This window comes from Pituophis catenifer, unplaced genomic scaffold (assembly GCF_029215685.1).
Source record: "Pituophis catenifer annectens isolate HBS135680 unplaced genomic scaffold, rPitCat1.0.hap2 SCAF_3, whole genome shotgun sequence".
Classification (NCBI taxonomy): Eukaryota; Metazoa; Chordata; class Lepidosauria; order Squamata; family Colubridae; genus Pituophis; species Pituophis catenifer.
This window is the reverse complement of record NW_027256883.1, coordinates 212,092,248-212,116,985: the sequence shown is the minus strand read 5'-3', so window position 1 is coordinate 212,116,985 and position 24,738 is coordinate 212,092,248. Positions and strand designations below refer to the sequence as shown.

Genomic DNA, 24,738 nt, shown 5'->3' with positions numbered 1-24,738 from the left:
TTCAATTCTGCCTCTCCTTCTATTGATGGGCCTCAATTTAGGACTTTACCACGGCGACCAGAATTGACATTCGATCCAGCAGAATAGAAACTGGAAGGGACCTTGGAGGTCTTCTAGTCCAGCCCCCTGCTCAAGTGGAATAGGAGCTGGAAGGGACCTTAGAGGTCTTCTAGTCCAGCCCTCTGCTCAAGCAGGAGAGAGCTGGAAGGGACCTGTCCAGTCTCATCTTAAAAACCTTTGTGATGGAGCAACCACAGCTTCTAGTGGCAAGCAGTTCCACTGGTTAATCACTGTTGGGAAGTTTCTCTTTAATTCCAGGTTGCTTCTCTCCTTGATTAGTTTCCATCCGTTGCTTCTTTTCTCGCTTTCTGGTGCTTTGGAAAATAAATTGACCCCCTCTTCTTTGTGGCAGCCCCTCAAATACTGGAATACTGCTATCATGTCCCCCACTAGTCCTTCTTTTCTCTAGACTGGCCCAACCCAAATCCTGCAACCGGGTTCTTCGTATGTTTTAGTCTCCAGGCCTTTCATCCTCTTACTTGCTCTTCTCCGCACTTTTTCCATACTCTCAACCTCTTTTCTGTAACGTGGTGACCAATGAATAAGCTAGGCAGCTGTTGAAGTGAGGTGCGTCAGATCTGATTGACTATTTTTTGCCAATGGTTGGTTAAGCAAATCATTGCATTTGTTAAGCGAATCGCTGCAGTCGTTAATGGAAACACACCGTCATTAAGCAAGCCCGGCTGCCTCCGTTGATTTCGCTGGTCGGAAACCAGCTGGAAGGTGGAAAATGATGATCACATGCCCCCCCCCCCCCCCCCCCCCCCGGAATGCTGCAACTGTCACAAATACATGCTGTTTGCCAAGTAGCCATATTTTGATCCCGTGAGCCTGGGGATACTGTGACAGTCATAATTTATTTATTTATTTATTTATTATATTTCTATACCGCCTTTCTCCCGTAGGACTCAAGGCGGTGTACAGTCAAGAAAAATATAGATACACAAAACATCATAAAATTGCTAATTAAAATTATTATTATAACATAGTTTGGCCCAATTAAATAGAACCTAAAATTAGATAACATTTTAAAAACATTCACATGTTCATATGTTTAGCCCCGCCCGTTGGAACATCAGGGTCTTGAGGGCACGGCGGAAAGCACGGAGATCAGGGATATTCCGTATCTCCGGGGGCAGTTCATTCCAAAGGGTTGGAGCCCCCACAGAGAAGGCCCTCCCCCTGGGAGTCGCCAGTCGACATAATTTGACTGACGGTACCCCTGAGTAGTCCCTCCCTGTGAGAACGAACTGGTCGGTGGGAGGCTATTGGTGGCAAAAGACGGTCTCGTAGGTACCCAGGTCCTAAGCCATGGAGCGCTTTAAAGGTGATAACTAACACCTTGAATCGCACCTGGAAGACCACCGGGAGCCAGTGCAGCTCGCGTAGGAGAGGTGTTACATGGGCGCAACGAGCTGCGCCCATAATCACCCGCGCGGCTACGTTCTGGACCAGTTGGAGCCTCCGGGTGCTTTTCAAGGGGAGCCCCATGTAGAGAGCATTACAGTAGTCCATACGGGAGGTGACTAGGGCATGAGTGACCGTGCACAAGGCGTCCCGATCCAGAAAGGGACGCAACTGGCGGATCAGGCGAACCTGATAAAAGGCACCCCTGGCCATGGCCGTCAAATGATCTTCTAAAGATGAGGATCACTTAAATTATTTTTCTCAGTGCCATTGTAACTTCAAATGAATGGTTGTAAGTTGAGGACCACCTGTAGCCCTTCATGAATTGCTCTTCTAGCCAGCAATGGATGATGGCTTGTGTCCAAGCCACGATCTAATTTGTGTATCTTCACCCACTAACCAGAAAACGAGGATGTTGTTGTGTATTGTCACCATTTTATCACCACGTGGAATTATATGCAAGCTCTTCATGACCAGCAATTCTGCAATTGCATTACAATGGACACTGAGGCCTTTTTAAACCACAAATCGTGGCTTGTTGTGTTCAGTGAACCCGGTGGAATGTGGCTTAGTAAACAGACCACGGTTAAATCCAATACTTTGCTGGAAGGCTTTGTAATATAAAAGCTGCGTCTTGGATTTGACAGCTGGGTTCACCCCAGACTAGGGGTGAAATCCAGCAGGTTCTGACAGGTTCTGGAGAACCGGTAGCGGAAATTTTGAGTAGTTCGGAGATCCGGCAAATGCCACCTCTGGCTGGCCCCCCGAGTGGGGTGGGAATGGAGATTTTGCAATATCCTTCCCTTGGAGTGGGGTGGAAATGGAGATTTTGCAATATCCTTCCCTTGGAGTGGGGTGGAAATGGAGATTTTGCAATATCCTTCCCTTGGAGTGGGGTGGAAATGGAGATTTTGCAGTATCCTTCCCCTGGAGTGGGGTGGGACTGGAGATTTTGCAGTATCCTTCCCCCAGGAGTGGGGTGGGAATGGAGATTTTGCAGTATCCTTCCCCCAGGAGTGGGGATGGAATGGGGATTTTGCAGTATCCTTCCCCTGCCATGCCCACCAAGCCACGCCCACAGAACCGGGTAGTAAAAAAAATGTGAATTCCACCACTGCCCGAGACGCTTAATCTGGTTCTCGAATTAAATTTATTTTTTTCTAGGTTTGCATAATATAGGAAATTAAATGAACCCAGTAGGCTGGCTTAACAAAACTCCGAATGGAGCTTAACTGGTTGAGTGAAGGCAGCTAGGTGCCAAGTCTCTAAATGGCCCTGTTAATTGATCTGTGAGACTGCATCCATTTCTGTCCCCCTCGCCTAGTGTTGAGTAAGGAGCCTTGGTGGCGCAGCGGACTAAAGTGCTGTTAAAGTAGCACTTAGCTGCCAGCTGCCTGCAATTAATGCGAGTTCAAATCTCACCAGGCTCAAGGTTGACTCAGCCTTCCATCCTTCCGAGGTAGGTAAATTGAGGACCCGGATTGTGGGAGCAATAAGCTGACTTTGTATAAAAAAGAACACTGCTTTGGGGGGGGGCAAAAGCTCTACTATATTAATATATTTTTAAAATATTTTTAATTGGTTTGTTATTTAAATTGGGGCCAAATTAATATATATCTTTTTAATTGTTTTTAATGTTTGTATTGTATGTTTTTTTATCTGGCTGTACACCGCCCTGAGTCCCTCGGGAGAAGGTGTGGTATATAAATTCGAAATAAATAAATAAATAAAAATAAAATACTAAGCAGGTATATACAAAAGTATGAAGGCTATTGCTTAGCGCATTGTAAGCCACCCTGATCTCTGGAGAAGGGTGGCATATAAATCGAACCAATTAAATAAATAAATAAATTTTTGAGAACGGAAAAGATGGGCCACAGCTCCATATATAGTCGCACCAAAGAGTTTCTGCGTTTCTATTCAGGAAAGATGAACTTGTTCTAAAATGTGCACTATGAGAAGAGCAGAAAGATTCCTTCACCATAATGACCGGTTCCAGCTTTTTCCCACATAAAAAGCAACCATTTATCATAACTGGAATAGAGAAGGAAGATTTCTCTCCAGCGTATGAAAAAGATGTTGAGATTCTAGAAAGAGGGAAGAGAAAGGGGCTGGAGGTTAAAACATACGACGACCGGTTGGAGGAATTGAGTAGTTCAGGAGTTGAACTTGGCTACTTTAAGACTTGTGGACTTCAACTCCCAGAATTCCCCAATTGGCCCAGAATTCTGGAAATGAAGTCCACGCATGCTGGGAATTCTGGGAGTTCTGGGGTTTTAAAATCTTAGCCACAAGTCTTAAAGTGGCCAAGGTTGGACACGCCTGGTATATGGTCTCGTTCTTGAGCAAGGGATTGTGCTAGAGCAGGGGTCAGCAACCTGCAGCTCCGGAGCTGCATGTGGCTCTTTGGGCCCGCTGCTGTGGCTCCCTGTCAGGTGATCCCATCACTAGCTGGCCCCACTCTTCGCCCTCCTCTCCCAGTCACTCCTCGCCTGGCCTGAGAAGTGGCCAGGGCAGAGACAGAGAGATACAGAGAGAGGGGGAGAGAGAAAGACATAGAGAGATACAGAGAGAGGGGGGAGAGAGAAAGACATAGAGAGATACAGAGAGAGGGGGAGAGAAAGACATAGAGAAATACAGAGAGAGGGGGAGAGAGAAAGACAGAGAAATACAGAGAGAGGGGGAGAGAGGAAAGACATAGAGAGATACAGAGAGAGAGGGAGAGAGAAAGACATAGAGAGATACAGAGAGAGGGGGAGAGAGAAAGACATAGAGAGATACAGAGAGAGGGGGAGAGAAAGACATAGAGAAATACAGAGAGAGGGGGGAGAGAGAAAGACAGAGAGATACAGAGAGAGGGGGAGAGAGAAAGATATAGAGAGATACAGAGAGAGGGGGAGAGAGAAAGACATAGAGAGATACAGAGAGAGGGGGAGAGAAAGACATAGAGAAATACAGAGAGAGGGGGGAGAGAGAAAGACAGAGAGATACAGAGAGAGAGGGAGAGAGAAAGACATAGAGAGATACAGAGAGAGGGGGAGAGAGAAAGACATAGAGAGATACAGAGAGAGGGGGAGAGAAAGACAGAGAAATACAGAGAGAGGGGGAGAGAGAGAAGACAGAGAGATACAGAGAGAGGGGGGAGAGAGAAAGATATAGAGAGATACAGAGAGAGGGGGAGAGAGAAAGACATAGAGAGATACAGAGAGAGGGGGGAGAGAGAAAGACATAGATACAGAGAGCGGGGGAGAGAGAAAGACAGAGAGATACAGAGAGAGGGATGGAGAGAGAAAGACATAGAGAGATACAGAGAGAGGGGGAGAGAGAAAGACATGGAGAGATACAGAGAGGGATGGAGAGAGAAAGACAGAGAGATACAGAGAGGGATGGAGAGAGAAAGACATAGAGAGATACAGAGAGAGGGGGAGAGAGAAAGACAGAAGGAGATACAGAGAGAGGGATGGAGAGAGAAAGACATAGAGAGATACAGAGAGAGGGGGAGAGAGAAAGACATGGAGAGATACAGAGAGGGATGGAGAGAGAAAGACAGAGAGATACAGAGAGAGGGATGGAGAGAGAAAAGACATAGAGAGATACAGAGAGAGGGGGAGAGAGAAAGACATGGAGAGATACAGAGAGGGATGGAGAGAGAAAGACAGAGAGATACAGAGAGGGATGGAGAGAGAAAGACATAGAGAGATACAGAGAGAGGGAGAGAGAGAAAGACAGAGAGATACAGAGAGAGGGATGGAGAGAGAAAGACATAGAGAGATACAGAGAGAGGGGGAGAGAGAAAGACATAGAGAGATACAGAGAGAGAGGGAGAGAGGGAAGGAGGGGAGAGATAGATATGTCAAAAGGATTTTGTGGTTCCCGGTGTTTTTTTAACAACTGGTTCTCTGCCCTAATGACCGGCTGAGTAGGTGTGCTGGGTAGGTGTGCCAAAAGCGGGAAGAGTGCGAGGTGGTCGCGCGTGCCCCCCCCCATAATTTTATGCGCCCCCCCCCCACGCATGCGCAGGTGACCCTCCCATACTCCCACCAGTTTTGGCATGTGATGGCACGGTGGCCCGTAGGCCCGTTTTTCGCCCTCCCCAGGCTCCAGAAGCTTTCTAGGAGCCTGGGGGAGGGGCAAAAACAGCCTTCCCCACTCCCCCCACAGGCCCTCCAGAGGCCGGAAACAGCCCATTTGCCGACTTCCGGTGGGCCCAAAAGGCCCGAAAAATCAGCTGGCCAGCTTGCACATGCATGCTATAGCTGAGCTGAGGGCAACACTCGCGTGCCCACCAATATGGCTCTGTGTGCCATGGGTGGCACGCGTGCCATAGGTTCACCATCACAGGTGTAGGGTCTCCTGGTTCAGCAGGGGGCTGGACTAGAAGACCTCCAGGGTCCATTCCAACTCTCTTATTATGTATATCAACATAAAACCTTATTGCATTATGCCACAACGATTCCCCACAAATCCAGAAAGCAGAAGTCATTTTGCATCGTCTACAGAGCCAGGCTTGTTCTCCAGAAATGATTTACATAAAACTTTCTTCGCTACACCATTTGTTCTCGGTGTGATGTAAGAAGCTGTGCAAATTATGGTCTCTATTTGTGCAGCCTTATCTGACGGTTCCTGGTTGCATCTGGGAGAAACCCGAATGACATCGTGTCTCATTTGTTTATTTACTTTCATCCCATCTTTATTATTTCTTTTTTATAAACGCAATGCACCCAATATACTAATACCTCTTTTTCCTCCTACCCGTGTTTCCTCGAAAATAAGACCCTGTCTTATATTTTTTTTGAACCCTGCAATAAGCGCTTGGCCTTATTGCCATGCGCTCAAAAGCCCGATTGGGCTTATTATCAGGGGATGTCTTATTTTGGGAGAAACAGGGTAGGTAGATAGATAGATAGATAGATAGATAGATAGATAGATAGATAGATAGATAAATAGATAGACAGGACAGACAGACAGACAGACAGACAGACAGATGTAGTTAGGTAGAGGTAGGTAGATAAGTAAGTAAGAGACAGACACGGAGATAGATATATGGGTGATGGATGGATGGATGGATGGATGGTGTGTTTTCCCGAAAATAAGACCCTGTCTTATATTTTTTTGAACCCTGCAATAAGCGCTTGGCCTTATTGCCATGCGCTCAAAAGCCCGATTGGGCTTATTATCAGGGGATGTCTTATTTTGGGAGAAACAGGGTAGATAGATAGATAGATAGATAGATAGATAGATAGATAGATAGATAGATAGACAGACAGACAGACAGACAGACAGACACCATGTTTTCCCAAAAATAAGACCCTGTCTTATATTTTTTTGAACCCTGCAATAAGCGCTTGGCCTTATTGCCATGCGCTCAAAAGCCCAATTGGGCTTATTATCAGGGGATGTTTTATTTTGGGGAAAACAGGGTAGATAGATAGATAGATAGATAGATAGATAGATAGATAGATAGATAGATAGATAGACAGACAGACAGACAGACAGACAGACAGACAGACAGACACCATGTTTTCCCAAAAATAAGACCCTGTCTTATATTTTTTTGAACCCTGCAATAAGCGCTCAGCCTTATTGCCATGCGCTCAAAAGCCGGATTGGGCTTATTATCAGGGGAGGTCTTATTTTGGGGAAAACAGGGTATTTTCCTCACAACAACCCTGTGAGATGGGCTGAAACAGAGGGAGTGACTAAAGTAATGGAGCTGACTTTCATGCCTAAGGCGGGACTAGAACTCACTGTCTGCTGGTGATTGGTTCAAAGTTTCTAAATTTATTAATTACATTTCTTGGCCACTCCTCCCCATATCGAGCAGCCTCTGGGAGCCTTACAATAGATTATGTATTCATATAATAGTATAATATTAACAATATTTCCTTCCTTCCTTCCTTCCTTCCTTCCTTCCTTCCTTCCTTCCTTCCCTTCTTTCCACCTCCCTCTCTTTCTTCCAACCTGCCTGCTTCCTTCCTTCCTTCCTTCCATTTCCTTCCCTTCCTCCCGCCCAACCCTTCCTTTCTTTCTTCCTTCCTTCCATCTTCCTCCCTCCCTCCCTCTTGCCTCCTTCCTGCCTCTCTCCCTCCTGTTTACCTACTTTTCCTTCCTTCCCTCCTTCCTTCCTTCTTCCTTTCCTTCCTGCCTCTCTTACCTCCTTCCTTCCACCTCCCTCCCTCCCTTCCTCCTGCCTCCTTCCTGCCTGTCTTCTTTCCTCTCTCCCTCCTATTTATCTACTTTTCCTTCCTTCCTTCTTCCCTTCCTTCCTGCCTCTCTTCCTTCCTTCCCTCCTTCCTTCCACCTCCCTCTCTCCTGCCTCCTTCCTGCTTGCCTTCTTTCCTCCCTCCCTTCTGTTTATCTACTTTTCCTTCCTTCCTTCCTCTCTTCCATCCTTCCTTCCTTCCACCTCCCTCCCTCCTGCCTCCTTCCTGCCTGCCTTCTTTCCTCTCTCTCTTCTGTTTATCTACTTTTCCTTCCTTCCTTCCTTCCTCTCTTCCATCCTTCCCTCCTTCCTTCCTTCCACCTCCCTCCCTCCTGCCTCCTTCCTTCCTCTCTCCCTTGTTTATCTACTTTTCCTTCCTTCCTTCCTTCCTCTCTTCCCTCCTTCCCTCCTTCCTTCCACCTCCCTCCCTCCTGCCTCCTTCCTTCCTCTCTCCCTTCTGTTTATCTACTTTTCCTTCCTTCCTTCCTCTCTTCCCTCCTTCCCTCCTTCCTTCCACCTCCCTCCCTCCTGCCTCCTGCCTCCTTCCTTCCTTCCTTCCTCTCTCCCTTCTGTTTATCTACTTTTCCTTTCTTCCTTCCTTCCTCTCTTCCCTCCTTCCCTCCTTCCTTCCTTCCACCTCCCTCCCTCCTGCCTCCTTCCTGCCTGCCTTCTTTCCTCCCTTCTGTTTATCGACTTTTCCTTTCTTCCTTCCTGTCTCTCTTCCCTCCTTCCGTCCACCTCCCTCCCTCCCTCCTTCCCCCCCTTCCTTCTGCCCCCTGCCTGCCTTCTTTCCCTCCTGCTTGCCTGCTTTTCTTTCCCTCCCTCCTTCCTTCCTTCCTTCCTTCTCTTTCTCTCTCTCTCTGCCCTTTTCCAGCCCTCCGGAGCCCTTGCCTGCCCGCCGCCGGTTCCTCTTTCGCGGAGCCTCGACCGGTCCTCCGCCTCCTGCTGGTTTCCTGCCCCCGGTCCTCTCTTCCCCTCCTTCCTTCCAGAGCCGAGCCAGCCGGCGGGACGCTGCCGAGGCCTCTGGCGGAAACTCCGGAGCGGATCGCGGGGAGGTAGGTTCTCTGCGCGGCCGGGCTCGGGCCGGTGCTTTCCGAGGGCAGGGCAAGGCTGGCACCGCCGCGGGGCACGGAGGAGCCCCCTTTTCCGCCAAGATCTTCCAGGCACCGGGTTGGGGCGCGGTGCAGCCGGGCCTTTCCTCCCTCCCCCTCCCCACCAACCCCCTCCCCTCCCTCCCTCCCCCCTCCCCAACCCTGCGGACCCAACCCCGGCTTTCCCCCCCAGCAGCCCACCTTAAGGCAAAACGACCCCCCAACCGCTCCGCCTCCAAAGCAGGGGTGACCTTAGCTGGGAAACCCCCCCCACCCCCCCAAATCTCAGAGCCTTCTTTGCAGCAACACCGGACTCCCCCTCCTCCCCTTTTCCCCTCCCCCTCTCCCCCCTCCCCAAAAAAATCAAACTCCGCTGTCTTTGCAGCTTGGAAGTTGGGAGCGTTTGCAAGAGCCGCATCTGGAAGGAAGCCCCTTCCTCGAAAGCTGGAGGGAAAGGAGGAGGGGTGGGAAGGAGGGAGAGAGAGAGAGGGAGGGATGGAGGGAGGAAGGGATGGATGGATGGAAGGAGGAGAGGGAAGGAGGAGGGGACGTTTGCCTCTTCCCCACCCACTCACTCACCCACCCACCCATTCCCACCTCCCACTCCGCTTCCCCCACCAAACGGAGCCAATGCTAGGCAACAGAAGTGTGTGTGTGTGTTTGTGTGTTTGGGGAGGGAAGAAGGGGGGTCCTTCTCTTGCTCAACCGGCAGACGGCGAGCTGCGGAGCGAGCGGGGGCGGCCGAGGTGAAAGCCCAGCGCCCCCCCCCTTTTTTTTTTCAACTCCTCCCCACTCCTCCCTCCCTCCCTCTCTCTCTCTCTCTCTTTCTTTTTCCTGGCTGGCTGCTTGCAGGGAGTGAGTGAGTGGGTGGGTGGGTGAGTGGGGGAGACTCGGTCCGCGACCCCCACGGATGCCGCCCCCGCCACTCCCCGGGCTGCTTTCTCATCCTTCCAGCCGTCGCTAGCTAGAGGTACCGAGCCCGGAGGAAGCCCCCCACCCCCCATACCTTCTCCCGGCTGGGATCGGGGTGCCCGGCTCAGATCCATCCCTGGACCACCCAGCGAGAAGCAGCAAACGGGGGTCTCCTTTCCTTCCTCCCCCCGGTGAGTGGGTGAATGGGTGGGTTGGGGGTCTCGGAGGGAGGGGGGTTTGAAAGGCTGGGACGTGCCCGCCTATCTCTTTTTGAGAGGGGGGGGTCTCCTTTACCTCTCTCCCGCCCACGCCCCCCCCCCTCCCCGTTACTTTACCCTGGATTTATGAGTTAGCCCCGTATTTAAACCTTTCTTTCTCCACCGCCCCCCCCCCCCCACAATCCACAGCCCCCAGCCCCGCAGTCTGGCGTGGCGACCTTCGGACATGTCCGGAGGAGAAACGCCGGGGAGGGAGGAGGAGGGAAGGGGGTGGGGGTCGCAACTTCTATTCTTCCCCAGTCACTGGAGTTGGAGGGGTGGCGGTGGGTGGGGGTCTCTTCGGGGCTCTCCAAGCGGGCTTGATTCCTTGCAGACGTTTGGCGACCCCAAACTAGGGAACAAAACGAGCGCGCATCCCGAACGTCCGCAAGCAAATAAACCCAGGTCAGAGAGCGCCAGAGACCCCTCCCCAAATATTCCCCTCTATCTATCTATCTATCTATCTATCTATCTATCTATCTATCTATCTATCTATCTATCCTCCCATCTCTACTTATCTCTCCCTCCCTCCCTCCTTCCTTCCTTCCTTCCTTCCTATCTATCTGTCTATCTACCTGTCTGTCTATCTTTCCTCCCTTCTCTACTTATCTCTCCCTCCCTCCTCCCTTCCTTCCTTCCTTCTTCCTTCCTTCCTATCTATCTATCTGTCTATCTTTCCTCCCATCTTTACTTATTTCTCTCCCTCCCTCCCTCCCTTCTTCCTTCCTTCCTTCCTTCCTATCTATCTATCTATCTATCTATCTATCTATCTATCTATCTATCTATCTTTCCTCCCATCTCTACTTATCTCTCCCTCCTTCCTTCCTCCCTCCCTCCCTCCCTTCTTTCCTATCTATCTGTCTATCTATCTCTGTCTATCTTTCCTCCCATCTCTACTTATCTCCTTCCTTCCTTCTGTCCTCCCTCCCTCCCTCCTTCCCTTCTTTCCTATCTATCTATCTGTCTATCTATCTATCTATCTATCTTTCCTCCCATCTCTACTTATCTCTCCTTCTTTCCTTCCTTCCTTCCTATCTATCTTTCCTCCCATCTCTACTTATCTCTCCCTCCTTCCTTCCTTCCTCCCTCCCTCCCTCCCTTCTTTCCTATCTATCTATCTATCTACCTAGCTGTCTATCTTTCCTTCCATCTCTACTTATCTTTCCCTCCCTCCCTCCTTCCTTCCTTCCTATTTATCTATCTATCTATCCTTCCATCTCTACTTATCTCTCCCTCCCTCCTTCCTTCCTTCCTTCCTATTTATCTATCTATCTATCTATCTATCTGGCTGGTCTTCTTCCTCTCCCCCCCCCTTCCTCGGATGCTAGTAGACAAGGAACTGGGACTGTCCCCCCCCCCCACTGCCACCCGTTTTGGAAACGGAGCGATGCTGGCTGCCTTCCTGCCCCCCCCAACCCGTTTTTAAACTGCACGACAAGAGCGCCCTCCCCAACCCCGTTTTCCCTTCCTCCTCCGCTTCTCAAACGCATTTTTTTTTCCCCTTCTTCTTTTTCTTCTTCTTCTTCTTCTCCTTCATTGTCGACGTCTTCTTCCACTCCGGGCAGTGACTCCAAACAGATCATGGAAATGCCCAGCGCAGCTTCCCGGGGTCTTTGGATCTCTCTCCTGGCACCTTTGCTGCTTTCCAGCTGCGCAGGTAAAAAAACAACAACAACAAAAAAGAGCAGACGAGGTTTTGCGCTGTTTTTGCGGGAGTTTTGACATTTTGGGTGTGATTTGTTGTTCTTGTTTTTTGTTGTTGTTTGTTTTGTTTTTTTGGCTGGCGAGTACGACATTTACAGTATGTATGTATGTGTGGGTGCATGTATGAGTGTGTGCATGTATTTATTTTATTTTATTTTATTTTATTTTATTTTATTTTATTTTATTTTATTATTTTATTTTTTTTGTTTGCTGCGGCCTGGTGTTTGACTTGGGGGGGGGGCTCCTGCCCTCTTCTTTTCCTCTCCACCTTAAAAATAATCCACCCAAAGACCCTTTTTTATTTATTTCTTTGTTTATTTAGACTGTTATCATTGACTGACCATTGATTGATTGATTGATTCATTGATTGATTGACTGTGGTCTGGTGTTGGGACTCCGGCAGGGCTCCTGCCCTCTTCTCTTTCTCTCTGCCTTAGGGGAAAAAAAAAATCAATCCGAAGACCTTTATTATTTATTTATTTATTCAACCCCCGAAGACCTTTGTGATTGATTGATTGAGTCATTGATTGGTTTACTTACTTTGTGGCCTGGTGTTGGACTCTGGGGCTCCTGCCCACTTCTTTTCCTCTCCGCCTTTTAAGGGGAAAAAAAAATCAATCCAAAAACCTTTATTATTTATTTATTTACTCCACCCTTTGTGGTTGGTTGGTTGGTTGATTGATTGATTGATTGATTGACTGTGGCCTGGTGTTTTGACTCCGGGGCTCCTGCTCTCTTCGCTTCCTCTCTGGCTTAAAAATAATCAACTCGAAGACCCCAAAAGATGAAAAAATGTGTTGAATTAGGAGTTCTGTCTCTATATAAAAGGCTACATTTCCTTCCGAATGGGGGGGGGGGGCAGGAAGAAAAAAAAATTGGGGACGTGGGTGTGGGGGGGAGTTCCCAGGAGGAGGAGGGGGTGCAACTGCCCTTGGCTGGGGTGGAGACCGAGGGCTTTGCAGCTTTACCCCCCCTCCCCCAATTTTCGAGGTGGTCTTACAAGATTGTCCTCACCCCCCCCCAATACCCCCCTGCGATGGGTTTCACGGTGCAAGGAAAAAAAATTGTGTGCAAGAGGTCTTTTGGGTGTGCAAAATAAAAGGAGGGGCGGTGTCTGAATTTTTCTGAATGAAATGTATTGGGTCTGGGGGAGAGGCCTACATGGGAGGGGCTGTCCGGCGGGCCTTTGTGTGAGAAGGAGTGGGGAAGAAGGTAATAAACGAGGGATGTCCAACCTTGGCCAACCTTTAAGACGTGTGGACTTCAACTCCCAGAATTCCCCCAATCAGCCAAGAGTTCTGGGAAATGAAGTCCACGCATGCTGTGAATTCTGGGAGTTTATTATTGGGGGGGGCTTAAAATCTTGGCCGCAAGCCTTCAAGTGGCCAAGGTTGGACACCCCCTGGTATAAGGTCTCCTTCTTGAGCAAAGGGGGGTTGGACTAGAGGATCTCCTAAGGTCCCTTCCAATTTTGTTATCCTGTTAATTGACATTTTAATGGGCTGGGGAATTCTGGGAGTTGAAGTCCACAGGTTGTAAAGTGGCCAATATTAGACCCACCCTCGGTATATAAAACTTGTTTTCAGGAAGTCATGCTAGGAAAACATAGGAACTTGGAAGCCTCTTTGTCAAGAAATAGATCAGTGTTTCTCAACCTTGGAAGCTTGAAGATGGGTGGACTTCAACTCCCAGAATCCCCCAGCCAGCGCTGCTGGCTGGGGGATTCTGGGAGTTGAAGTCCACCCAACTTCAAGCTTCCAAGGTTGAGAAACCCTGGAATAGATTTTATAAGCTTGATTATAAAACAAAGATTTACAGCTAGTCCTCGACGTACGACCACAAGGGAGCCCAGAATTTATGCTGCCGAGTGCGGAATTTGTTCAGCGAGTTTTTGTCCTGTTTTGCAACCTTTCTTGCCACGGCCGTTAAGTGAATCACCGCAGTCGTTAAATGAGTCACACGAATGGTTAAGTGAATCTGGCCTTCCCCAGATTGACTTTGCTGGTCAGAAGGTTGAAAAAAAGGGGATCACGTGACCCCGGGAAACCTGCGACCGTCATAAATACGAGTCGGTTGTCAAGGACTCAAATATAAATCACATGACTGTGGGGATGCTGAAACGGTCGTAAGTGTGAGAAACGGTCCTAACTAAGTCACTTTTTTCAGTGCCATCGTAACTTTGAAATGGTCACTAAACGAGCGGTTGTCAGTTGAGGATTTCCTGTACGGGTACTCCTCGACTTTACAACCTTCGCTTAGTGACCGTTCCAAGTTACGCTGAAAAAAAGTGAGCGATGACCGTTTTTCACACTTATGACCGTTTTCAGCATCCGTGATGTGATTTACATTCGGCTGCTTGACAACTGACTCAGATTTATGACGGTTGTGGTGTCCCGGTGGGGGGGGGGGGTTTATCACGTGATCCCCGTTTGCGAACTTCTGACCAGAAAAGTCGATGGGGAAGACAGACTCATTTAACAAGCGTGTCACTAATTGAACGATGGCTTTGGTTCCCTTCACAAACGCAGCAAGGAGAGGTCGTAAAACGGGGCAAAACTCGCTTAACGCGTTTCTCCATTAGCAACCTCAATTTTGGGCTCGGTTGTGGTCCTACATGGAGGACTACCTCTATTATGAAATAATAATAATAAAGAAAGAAAGAAAAAGAGAAAGAGAAAGAGAAAGAGAAAGAGAAAGAGAAAGAGAAAGAGAAAGAGAAAGAAGGAAGGAAGGAAAGAAAGGAAAAAAAGGAAAAAAAGGAAAAAAGAAAGAAAAAGAAAGGGAGGGAGGGAGGGAGAAAGAAAGAGAAAGAGAAAGAAAGAGAGAAAGAGAAAGAAAAAGAAAAAGAAAAAGAAAAAGAAAAAACGGAAGGAAAGAAGGAAAGAAAGAAAGGAAAAGAAGGAAAGAAAGAAAGAAAAAGAAAGGGAGGGAGGGAGAAAGAGAGAAAGAGAAAGAAGGAAAGAAGTGGAGAGAGAGAAAGAAAGGAAAGAAGGAAGGAAGGAAAGAAGGAAAGAAAAAGAAATAGAGAAAGGAAGGAAAGAAAGAATGAAAAGGAAGGAAAGAGAAAGAGACAAAGAAAGAAAGAGGAAAGAAAGAAAGAGAAAGAGAGAAAGAGAAAGGAAAGAAAGAGGGAAGGAAGGAAGGAAAGAAGGAAAGAAAGAGAGAAAGGAAGGAAAGAAAGAAAGAAAGGGAAGGAAGGAAAAAAGAAAGAAAAAGAAAGAGTGTGGGAGGGAGAAAGAAAGAGAGAAAGAAAAAGAAAGAAAGAAAGAGCATGGGAGGGAGGGAGAAAAAGAAAGAGAGAGACAAAGAAGGAAAGAAGGAGAGAGAGAAAGAAAGGAAAGGAAGAAGGAAGGAAGGAAGAAAAGAAAGAAAGAAAGAAAGAAAGAAAGAAAGAAAGAAAGAAAGAAAGAAAGAAAGAAAGAAAGAAAGAAAGAAAAGCCTAGGGAAGATATTTACTGTGGTTTTCCTGCTCTGCTGTACGAAAGGGTAGCTGGGCGTACACAAACCATGACTTACTCATTACAAACCGTATTAGCCCTGTAAGAATTAGGTGTGTTTTAAAAAAAAAAGCAACGCACCTTTTCCTTGTGGGTTTGGGAAGAGGTTGTTGATTGTGGCTTTGGAAGGTTTGGGGGGGGGGAGAAGAAAAAGCTGGTTGTGTTATTTTTCAAGGCTTCGGTGAAAATACAGTGACTTGCAAGAGACGCAAAATAAGAGAGAAATCGACCACGGTCGGCTGCCCCCATTGTTGTTGAGAATGGATGCCTCCTGCGCAGACCTCCCCCCACGGAGAATTTGGGTTGGGTGGGGGGGAGGAGGGACGATTTACATGCTTATTGCCGTTGGGGGTCAGCTCTTATTGCTTAGCATAAAATGCACGGAGAGCAGGGGTGTCGTACGGACGTATAGTAGTAGGAACCCATCATCCGGCCTTTAAAACTCACTTATTTCATCTAGCCGGGCTAGCTTGATCCCATCCTTTGATTTTAATTTGAAATTAATTTTAACTGGGTTATTTATTTTTTTTAATTTGATTTATATGCCGCCCTTCTCCGGAGACTCAGGGCGGCTTACAATGCGTTAAGCAATAGCCTTCATCCTTTTGTATATTTATACAAAGTCAGCTTATTGCCCCCACAATCCGGGTCCTCAATTTACCTACCTTAGAAAGGATGGAAGGCTGAGTCAACCTTGAGCCTGGGGAGATTCGAACTTACAGTAATTGCAGACAGCTGGTGTTAATCACAATGCTATCAGTTTGCTGAGCCACCAGGCCCTTCCTCTTTACCTCCCTCCCTTCTTTTTCTTTCTTTCTTTCTCTCTCTTTCTTTCCCTCCCTCCCTTCTTTCTTTCCTTCTTTCTTTTTCCTCCCTCCCTCCCTTCTTTTTCTTTCTTTCTTTCTTTCTTTCTCTCTCTCTTTCTTTCTCTCATTTTTTTAAATTTGATTTATATGCCGCCCTTCTCCGGAGACTCAGGGCGGTTTACAATGCGTTAAGCAATAGCCTTCATCCTTTTGTATATTTATACAAAGTCAGTTTATTGCCCCCACAAACTGGGTCCTCATTTCACCTACCTTAGAAAGGATGGAAGGCTGAGTGAACCTTGAGCCTTGGCGAGATTCGATCTTACTTTAACTGCAGAAAGCTGGTGTTGAATTACAGTGCTTCTGTCTGTTGAGCTAAACCAGGCTCCTAAAGTCTGGTTTAAAGCTGGTTTAAATTGTGGCTGACATTATTTAATATCTTTTAAACTGTTTTAATTTTTGTATGTTGTGTTTTTACTTTGGCTGTCCACCGCCCTGAGTCCTGCTGGAGAAGGGCGGTATTAAAAATCAAAATAAATAAATAAATCGTAGGATACACGTACGATGGAGATGGGAGGCATATCTTCCCCTGAATGTGATTGTGGGGTTTCCCCAGGAGATACCGGCTCATGTACAGCTAGTCCTCGACGTACGACCACAACGGCGGCCAAAATTTATGCCAAAGTTAAACGACGTTGAAAAAAAAAAGGGGGGGTGGGATCGGTTTTCACACGGTCACGGGATCAAAATTAGAGATGCTCGGCAGCTGCCTCACACTTATGACGGTCGCAGTGTCCCCAGGGGGTTGTGTCACGTGATCCCCTTTTGCGACTTTCCGACAAGCCAGGGGGAAAAGCCGGATTCTGACTTAACGACTGTGTCACTAGCTTAACAACCGCAGGGACTTGCTTAACGACCGTGGCAGGAAAGGTCGCAAAATGGAGCGAAACTCGCTGAACCAGCTTTGCTGGCTGTGGAATTCTGGGAGTTGAGGTCCACAAGTCTTAAAAGTTGCCAAGGTTGGTGACCTCTGCATTAGACTTCCTGTTGCTGTGGCTGGCTGGGGAATTCTGGGAATTGAAGTCCAGAAGTCTTAAAGTTGCCAAGGTTGGAGGTGCCTGATCTTGTTGCAAGGTAGTGTTGTATATTGTATATAACAATATACAGATATACAGAAAGAGGGGGTTATAAGCTCAATGGCTTCCTGTTGTGGCTCCGTTGCCTGAGCCTGGGCTATCGACAAATGCAGACTCTGAGAGTGAGGGAGAGGAGTTGGCAAGGCCTCCCTCTCCAGGACCCTCCTCTCTGGCAATGCCTCCGGAGGACACCAAAGGCCAAACGATAGGCTCAGAGCCAAGCACATCCCCGCAGCCACAGGTGGACAGCGATGAAGGAGATAAGTGCTGGCTGGACCCGCGACAGAGGCGCAGGGAGAAGCGTGCGCAGCAGAGGGAAAGGCGTGCCAGAGATTAGCTGAGTCACTGGACCACACCCCACAGGGTATAAATGTGGGTGTGGTGGCCGGTTCAGTTTGTGACGAGCAAAAACTGGAAATAATCCATGATCTCTGCGTTACTGGACTTTGCCTGCTTTATCGGACTGCATTTGGATTAATCCTTGTATTGTTGACACTCTGCCTGTTTTATCGGAATGCTTGCAGTCTAACCTTTGTTTTGTGTGAGTAAAGTCTGAATTGGCAGCTAGCCACTGGGTTGCTGCCAGCTTTATCTTCAAAGAGTTTTGTCGTGTGGCTTATTAACTCCGGGCCGTCTGTGGGGGTGCGTGTGTGGTACAGGGACAGAACACTTCCTAATTTAAGCCATCTTTGTTCTGGGTTATTGCCTTAGGCTTAGAGTCACTTTTCAGACGACCGGTTCCCCAAATAAACCGGGATGCATGGCTAGGTCTTGAGAACGAGTCTATGGAGATTCCCAGTCCATTCAGGTCAAGGTTGTCACAAAAGTGCTTTTTCAAGAGGCAACTGGACTTTCTGGTACTGTCTAAGGCAGCTGTAGGGGAGAACGTTGGCCTTTTCTTGTCGTTCTTCGCTCTTCTTGCGTTGTGTTCGTTGTGCCTTCTTTACCGATCCTGTGATCTGTTCCAATACCTGTTCCATCCATAAAAAAGATGTGGAGACTCTAGAAAGAGTGCAGAGAAGAGCAACCAGGATGATTCAGGGACTGGAGGCTAAAACATATGATGAACGGTTGCAGGAACTGGGCCTGGCTAGTCTAGTGAAGAGAAGGACCAGGGGAGACAGGATAGCATCTTCCAATATTTGAGGGGCTGCCCCAGAGAGGAGGAAGGGGGTCAAGCTATTTTCTAAAGCACCTGAAAATCAGACAAGGAATAATAGGTGGAAACTGAACAAGGAGAGATTCAATCTGGAAATAAGGAGGAATTTTCTGACAGTGAGAACAATCAACCCATGGAACAGAAGTTGCCTTCGGAAGTTGTGGGAGCTTCATCCCTGGAGGCTTTCAAGAAGAGACTGGGCAGCCACTTGTCAGAAATGGCTTAGGATCTCCTGCTTGGGCAGGGGGTTGGATTAGATGACCTACAAGGTCCCTTCCAACTCTGTTAATCTGACTCTATCCAAGATGATCAAAGCAGGCCTGGAGACTAAAACATGCAATGAACGGTTGTAGGAACTGGGCCTGGCTGGTATAGTAAAGAGAAGGACCAGGGGAGACAGGAGAGCATCTTCCAATATTTGAGGGACTACCAGAGAGAGGAAGGGGGTCAAGCTATTCTCCAAGGCACCTGAAGGCCAGACAAGGAATAATGAATGGAAACTGATCAAGGAGAGATTCAATCTGGAAATGAGGAGGAATTTTCTGACAGTGAGAATCATCAACCCATTGAACAGAAGTTGCCTTTGGAAGTTGCGGGAGCTTCATCACTGGAGGCTTTCAAGAAGAGAGTGGACTGCCATCGGTCAGAAATGGTGTAGGGTCTCCTGCTGGGGCAGGAGTGGGGTGGACTAGATGACCTACAAGGTCCCTTCCAACTCTGTTAATCAATTAAAGCTGTTAAATACCTCTGCGGGTAGATTTCAGCTTTTGGCGTGTGCGTTCCGCTCTCTCGTTCGAAACCTCAGTCGTGAAATTAATCTGTCTTACTCTTTCATTGAGAAGTTGGAGCTGTGCAGTCTGCCGGATGTTTCTCTCTGCCCTGAGGTCCCTTCCCTGTCGAATCTGGGCGCAGGGGTGTAGCGGACGACTATTGTCTTGTTTGCACGTCAAACTGAAGCGCAAATTATTTTTTTTTAATTTGATTTATATGCCGCCCTTCTCCGGAGACTCAGGGCAGCTTACAATGCATTAAGCAATAGCCTTCATCCTTTTGTATATTTATACAAAGTCAGCTTATTGCCCCCACAAACTGGGTCCTCATTTTACCTACCTTAGAAAGGATGGAAGGCTGAGTCGACCTTGAGCCTGGTGAGATTCGAACTTACAGTAATTGCAGATAGCTGGATGTTAATCACAATGCTATCAGTCTGCTGAGCCACCAGGTTATTAAATGGTTATTGTAGTCTGCAATTTTTTTCCTGGAAATCCATTCATGCTCCCACCCCCCGCCCCATTCGAAGGGGGTTCATCCCCCAGGGCAGGAGTAGGCAACCTTTTTTTTTTTTTTTTAATTTGATTTATATGCCGCCCTTCTCCGGAGACTCAGGGAGGCTTACAATGCGCTAAGCAATAGCCTTCATCCTTTTGTATATTTATACAAAGTCAGCTTATTGCCCCCACAATCTGGGTCCTCAATTTACCTACCTTAGAAAGGATGGAAGGCTGAGTCAACCTTGAGCCTGGGGAGATTCGAACCTGCAGTAATTGCAGGCAGCTGTGTTAATAACAGGGTGCTTTAGACCACTGTACTATCAAGGCTCTTAAATAGTCAAAGAGCCACAAAGGTCCTAACCAGAGTTGAACAGAGCCCCCTGTTCAACTCTGCAGCCGACTGGAAGTCCGGTTCTCCCACCATAGTCTCCTCCTAGCACAGCGCCTTTTTTCCTCTACCTGTCCTAACCGAAAGCCCTATCAATTGTGGAGCAGACTGGCGACAGGGAGCCACAGCAGAGGGATGAAAGAGCCACATGCGGCTCCAGAGCCGCAGGTTGCTGACCCCTGCCCCAGGGCATCAGTAAATCCCCAAGGCAGATGCAAACTTCAATAAAGTCTTTTTATTGCTCTGTGTCTGTAGAGATTCTCAGTCATCCAGGTCACGGTTGTCCCAAATGTGCTTTTTTTTTTTTCAAGAGGCAACTGGATATATAGTAGTTAGTAATATAAACAGAAGCACAGAATCGAGATCATGTGAAGCAGGGTGGATTTGATTTAAATCGAGTTGATTTAAATCGAGTTGATTTAAATCACGATTTAAATCACTAGTAAAAAGGCTTGATTTAAATTGGCTCGATTTAAATCACAATTTTTAAAGAGCGACTGTCATCTCTGCTACTCCTTTGACCCACTGTTGACTCACCGATTTTTTTTTATTTATTTTTTTAAATTTGATTTATATGCCGCCCTTCTCCGAAGACTCAGGGCGGCTTACAATGCGCTCAGCAATAGCCTTCATCCTTTTGTATATTTATACAAAGTCAGCTTATTGCCCCCACAAACTGGGTCCTCATTTCACCTACCTTAGAAAGGATGGAAGGCTGAGTCGACCTTGAGCCTTGGCGAGATTCGAACCCTGCAGTAATTGCAGGCAGCTGGTCTTAATAAGCTTAATAACAGGGTGCCTTAAACCCCTGTACTACCAAGGCTCCGATAGTCCCAGTGTTGCAGAATATACAGCCTCATGCTAGCAGGTCTTTAGTTTCCAGTGCTCTGGCGTGCGCACATGCCTGGACATGCACGCTCGTTCCAGCTTGGCCACTCGGTGCCGAAAAACTTCGCCATGCTTGAGTAGTGGGCTGGACCAGAAGACCTCTAAAGTCCCTCCCAGCTCTATTCTGATTCTCTTCTAATAGTTGCCTCTTGAAAGTCCAACTGTCTCTTGAAAAAGCATCTTTGGGTCTTGAAAATAGAGTTTTCGGGCCAGGGGCAGGTGTCAAATTAGACCTGTGGCTTTGGGTATAGTCCACAAAGGGGCTGCTTTTCAGACGGGGGGTGCAAAAAGAGGAGCCCCAAAGGAAGTCTTAACAAGGGTGGGTTCTAAATTTTTTTACTACCGGTTCTGTGGGCGTGGCTTATTTTGTGGGTGTGGCTTGGAGGTCATGTGACTAGGTGGGCGTGGCTAGCTGGCCAGAGTCATTTCTGGAAGGTCCTCGCACTTACGACCAGTCCTCGCGCTTACGACCCGACTCATTTGTTTGCTTTTAACACTGATCAGCTGTAGGGCGGCCCTTTGAAGCCCCCCGGCAAGAGTTTAAACAGTTTTTTTTTTCCCTCTAGTCATCAGCTGGGACTCAGGAGGCAGCAATAGATTGGGGGTGGGGCCAAATAAAAGGTAAGAATAACGTGGGGGGGGAGAACCGGTTCGGTGACGTCATATCGTCACCGCTACCGGTTCGGCCGAACCGGAAGGAACCCACCACTGAGTCTTAAAGTTTGAATTGTTGTTGTTGTTTTGTCCAAGTTCTGCTTGGGCGAGGACAAGAAAAAAATAATAATGTATTTTTATTTTATTTTTTTGCGTGGGGGTTCAAGGCAGTGAAGTTTTTTCCTCCAAGAATCCTCCTTTTCCCAGCCTGCGATACAGTAAATTGCCTATTTTTGCTTTAGCGGATCTATTGTGATGACAGGTTAATGGGAAAACTGAAATGAAGCTGTCTGAAACTGGCTTTCCGGAGTCAAATGCAGGTAGTCCTCGAACTTAAGCTGTGGCACTTAAAAATTCCCGCGGCTAAGCGAGACGGGGGCGAAGCAAGTTTTGACTCGTTTTATGACCTTTCTCGCCACGGTGATTAAGGGCACCGGTGCAATTGTTACGAAGTTAGTGACGTGGTCGTTAAGTGGATCCGGCTTCCCTCCACTGACTTGGCTTGTCAGAAGGTCGCAAAAGGGGATCACGTGACCCCCCTCCCCGGGACGCTGCGACCGTCATAAATATGAATCAGTGGCCAAGCGTTTTGAATTTTGATCATGTGACCGCGGGGATGCCGCGACGGTTGTAAGTACGTGTGAAACATGGTCGTAAATCGCTTTTTTCAGTGCCGTTGTAACTTTGGACGGTCGCTAAATGAGCGGTTGTAAGTCGAGGACCACTTTGTAGTAAAGGGGGACATGAATAAATAGAGGAATAAAATGAATAAGGTTAGAAAGGAAAACTGAAGTCACCTTAGTGTCCGGTGAAGATGACCATTCAAGCCCTAGATACGGGTACTCCTTGATTTACGAACATTCATTTAGTGAACAATTGAAGTTACGACGGCACTGGAAAAAAGTGACTTATGGCCAGTTCTCACACTTACAACTCTTGCAGCATCCCCGCGGTCACGTGATCAGAAATTCAGACGCTTGGCAACTGGCATGGACTTATTTTATTTTATTTTTATTTTATTAGTCCAATTTATATGCCGCCTTTCTCCATAGACTCAGGGCGGCTTACAATGCATTTGTCAACTTGCAAAGCTTTCAAGTTGCCATGAGCAGGAGGGAGGGAGAACTGATAGAGCTGATTGATTTCCCTAACTGAAGCTGCATTCCATACATTCTTCCTGACTGCAGTCAGAAGGAGGGTGTTGGATTTCACAGCCAGCCAAAGTGGTTAATTGGAGAATGTGATTTATGACATGGCCAGAGAGGAGAGGAGAGACAGGGTCACAGGGGAACGTAAATCTACGTGGGATTAATTCTAACTGCATCCGAATATTGCTGGAATGTTGCTCCTAATAAATGACTGTATTTCTTTTGAAGTTCGGCTCATGGCTCATGAATTAATTAGGGCATCTTTCGGAAACTTCACAGCATTATAGCAATAGCCTGCACACTTTTTGTATATACCTGCTTATTAGGGCTTTCGGCTCCCCCCCCCAAGCGGTGTTGTTCTATACAAAGTCAGCTTATTGCCCCCACAATCCGGGTCCTCAATTTACCTACCTCGAAAGGATGGAAGGCTGAGTCAACCTTGAGCCTGGTGAGATTCGAACTTGCAGTAATGGCCGGCAGCTGGCAGCTAAGTGCTAGCACTTAACAGCACTTTAGTCCGCTGCACTACCGAGGCTCTTATGACCGTTGCAGAGTCCCGGGGTCACGCCATCTCCTTTTGCGACCTTCCGACAAGAAAAGTTAACGGAGGAAGAGAACAGATTCGCTTAACAACCCTGATCCTAACTGAACAACTGCAGTGGTTCGCTTAACAACAGTGGCCAGAAAGGTCGTAAAATGGGGCAAAAACCCCTTAGCAACTGTCTCGCTTAGCCGGGGAAACGTGGGGCTCAATTGGGGTCTTAAGTCGAGGACTTAACCTGGATGGACTAAGCTGAGCAGGGGCCAGCAATGTAGTTGGACCTGAGCTGACCTGGTTCAAGTGATGGGGGGGAGGGGAGGATGCAGCTGTTCGACACGCACGTCGGATCACCTGATTGCACAAGGTTGCGGTGCCAGTCACAGTGCGCGCGAGCGTGATGCCCAGCGGGCCTCGGTGGGGGGGGAGCTCTGAAAAGCTTTGTGTATTTGTGACGTTCTGTGTTGTTCTCCCTGGAGCAAGTGTGCGAGGGAGACGGCATTGCAGCAGCTGTGGGCTGCAGAGAGAGAGAGAGAGAGAGAGAGAGGGAGGGAAAGCGACAGAGAGACAGAGAAAGAGAGAGAGAGAAAGAGGGAGAGAGGAAAAGAAAGAGAGAGAGAGAGAGACAGGCAGAGAGAGAGAGGCAGAAAGAGACTGGAAAAGACAGAGACAGAGAAAGAAAGAGAGGGAAAGAGAAAGAGGGAGAAAGAAAGAAAGAGAGAGAGCGAAAGAAAGAGGAAGAGGGAGAGAGAGGAAGAGAGAGAGAAAGAGGGAGAGGGAAAGACGGGGAAAGAGACAGAGAAATAGAGAGAAAAACAAAGAGAGAAAGAAAGAGGGAGGGAGAGAGAGAAAGAAAGAAGGAGAGAAAAAGAATGAGAAAAAGAAAGAGAGAGAAAAAAGAAAAAGAGAGACACAGGCAGAGAGAGGCAGAAAGAGACAGAAAAAGACAAAGACAGAGAAAGGGAGAAAGAGAGAGAGAGGGAGGGAGAGGGAGAGAGACGAAGAGAGTGAGACGGGGAGAAAGAGAGAAAGCGGGGGAGAGGGAAAGACGGGGAAAGAGACAGAGAAAGAGAGAGAGAAAGAAAGAGAGAGAAAGAAAGAGGGTGGGAGAGAGAAAGAAAGAGAGAGAGAAAAAGAAAGAAAGAGAAAAAGAAAAAGAGAAAGAAAGGGAGCGAGAGAGAGAAAGAAAGAAAGAGGGAGAGAAAAAGAATGAGAAAAAGAAAGAGAGAGAGAAAAAAAGAAAAAGAGAGACACAGGCAGAGAGAGAGGCAGAAAGAGACAGAAAAAGACAGAGAAAGATGGAGAAAGAAAGAGAGAAGGAAAGAGAAAGAGAAAGAGGGAGAAAGAGAGAGAGAGGGAGGGAGAGGGAGAGAGACGAAGAGAGAGAGATGGGGAGAAAGATAGAAAGCGAGGGAGAGGGAAAGGTGGGGAAAGAGACAGAGAAAGAGAGACAGAAAAAGAAAGAGAGAAAAAGAAAAAAAGAGAGAGAAAGAAAGAAAGAAAGAAAGAGGGAGAGAGAATTGGTGATACCGGCCATGAATTTATAGCTAAGGATGTTGAGCTCTGCAAAGGCCTTTGGAAGGCTTTGTTTTGTTGCCTTGCCCCACTTCTGCATGCGCG

At 47.6% G+C, this 24,738-nt stretch overlaps 1 protein-coding gene across 1 annotated transcript in view; it reads left to right on the top strand.

Moving 5' to 3' along the window:
* The first annotated feature begins 9,827 nt into the window (after window positions 1-9,827).
* LOC139314562 (tyrosine-protein phosphatase non-receptor type substrate 1-like) overlaps window positions 9,828-24,738 on the top strand; it is a 162,368-nt gene continuing 147,457 nt past the window's right edge. The window contains exons 1-2 of the mRNA XM_070940244.1: window positions 9,828-9,863; window positions 11,495-11,586. Coding sequence (XP_070796345.1) covers window positions 11,511-11,586 — 76 coding nt within the window. The 5' untranslated portion in view covers window positions 9,828-9,863; window positions 11,495-11,510. The remainder of the gene's footprint in view (window positions 9,864-11,494; window positions 11,587-24,738) is intronic.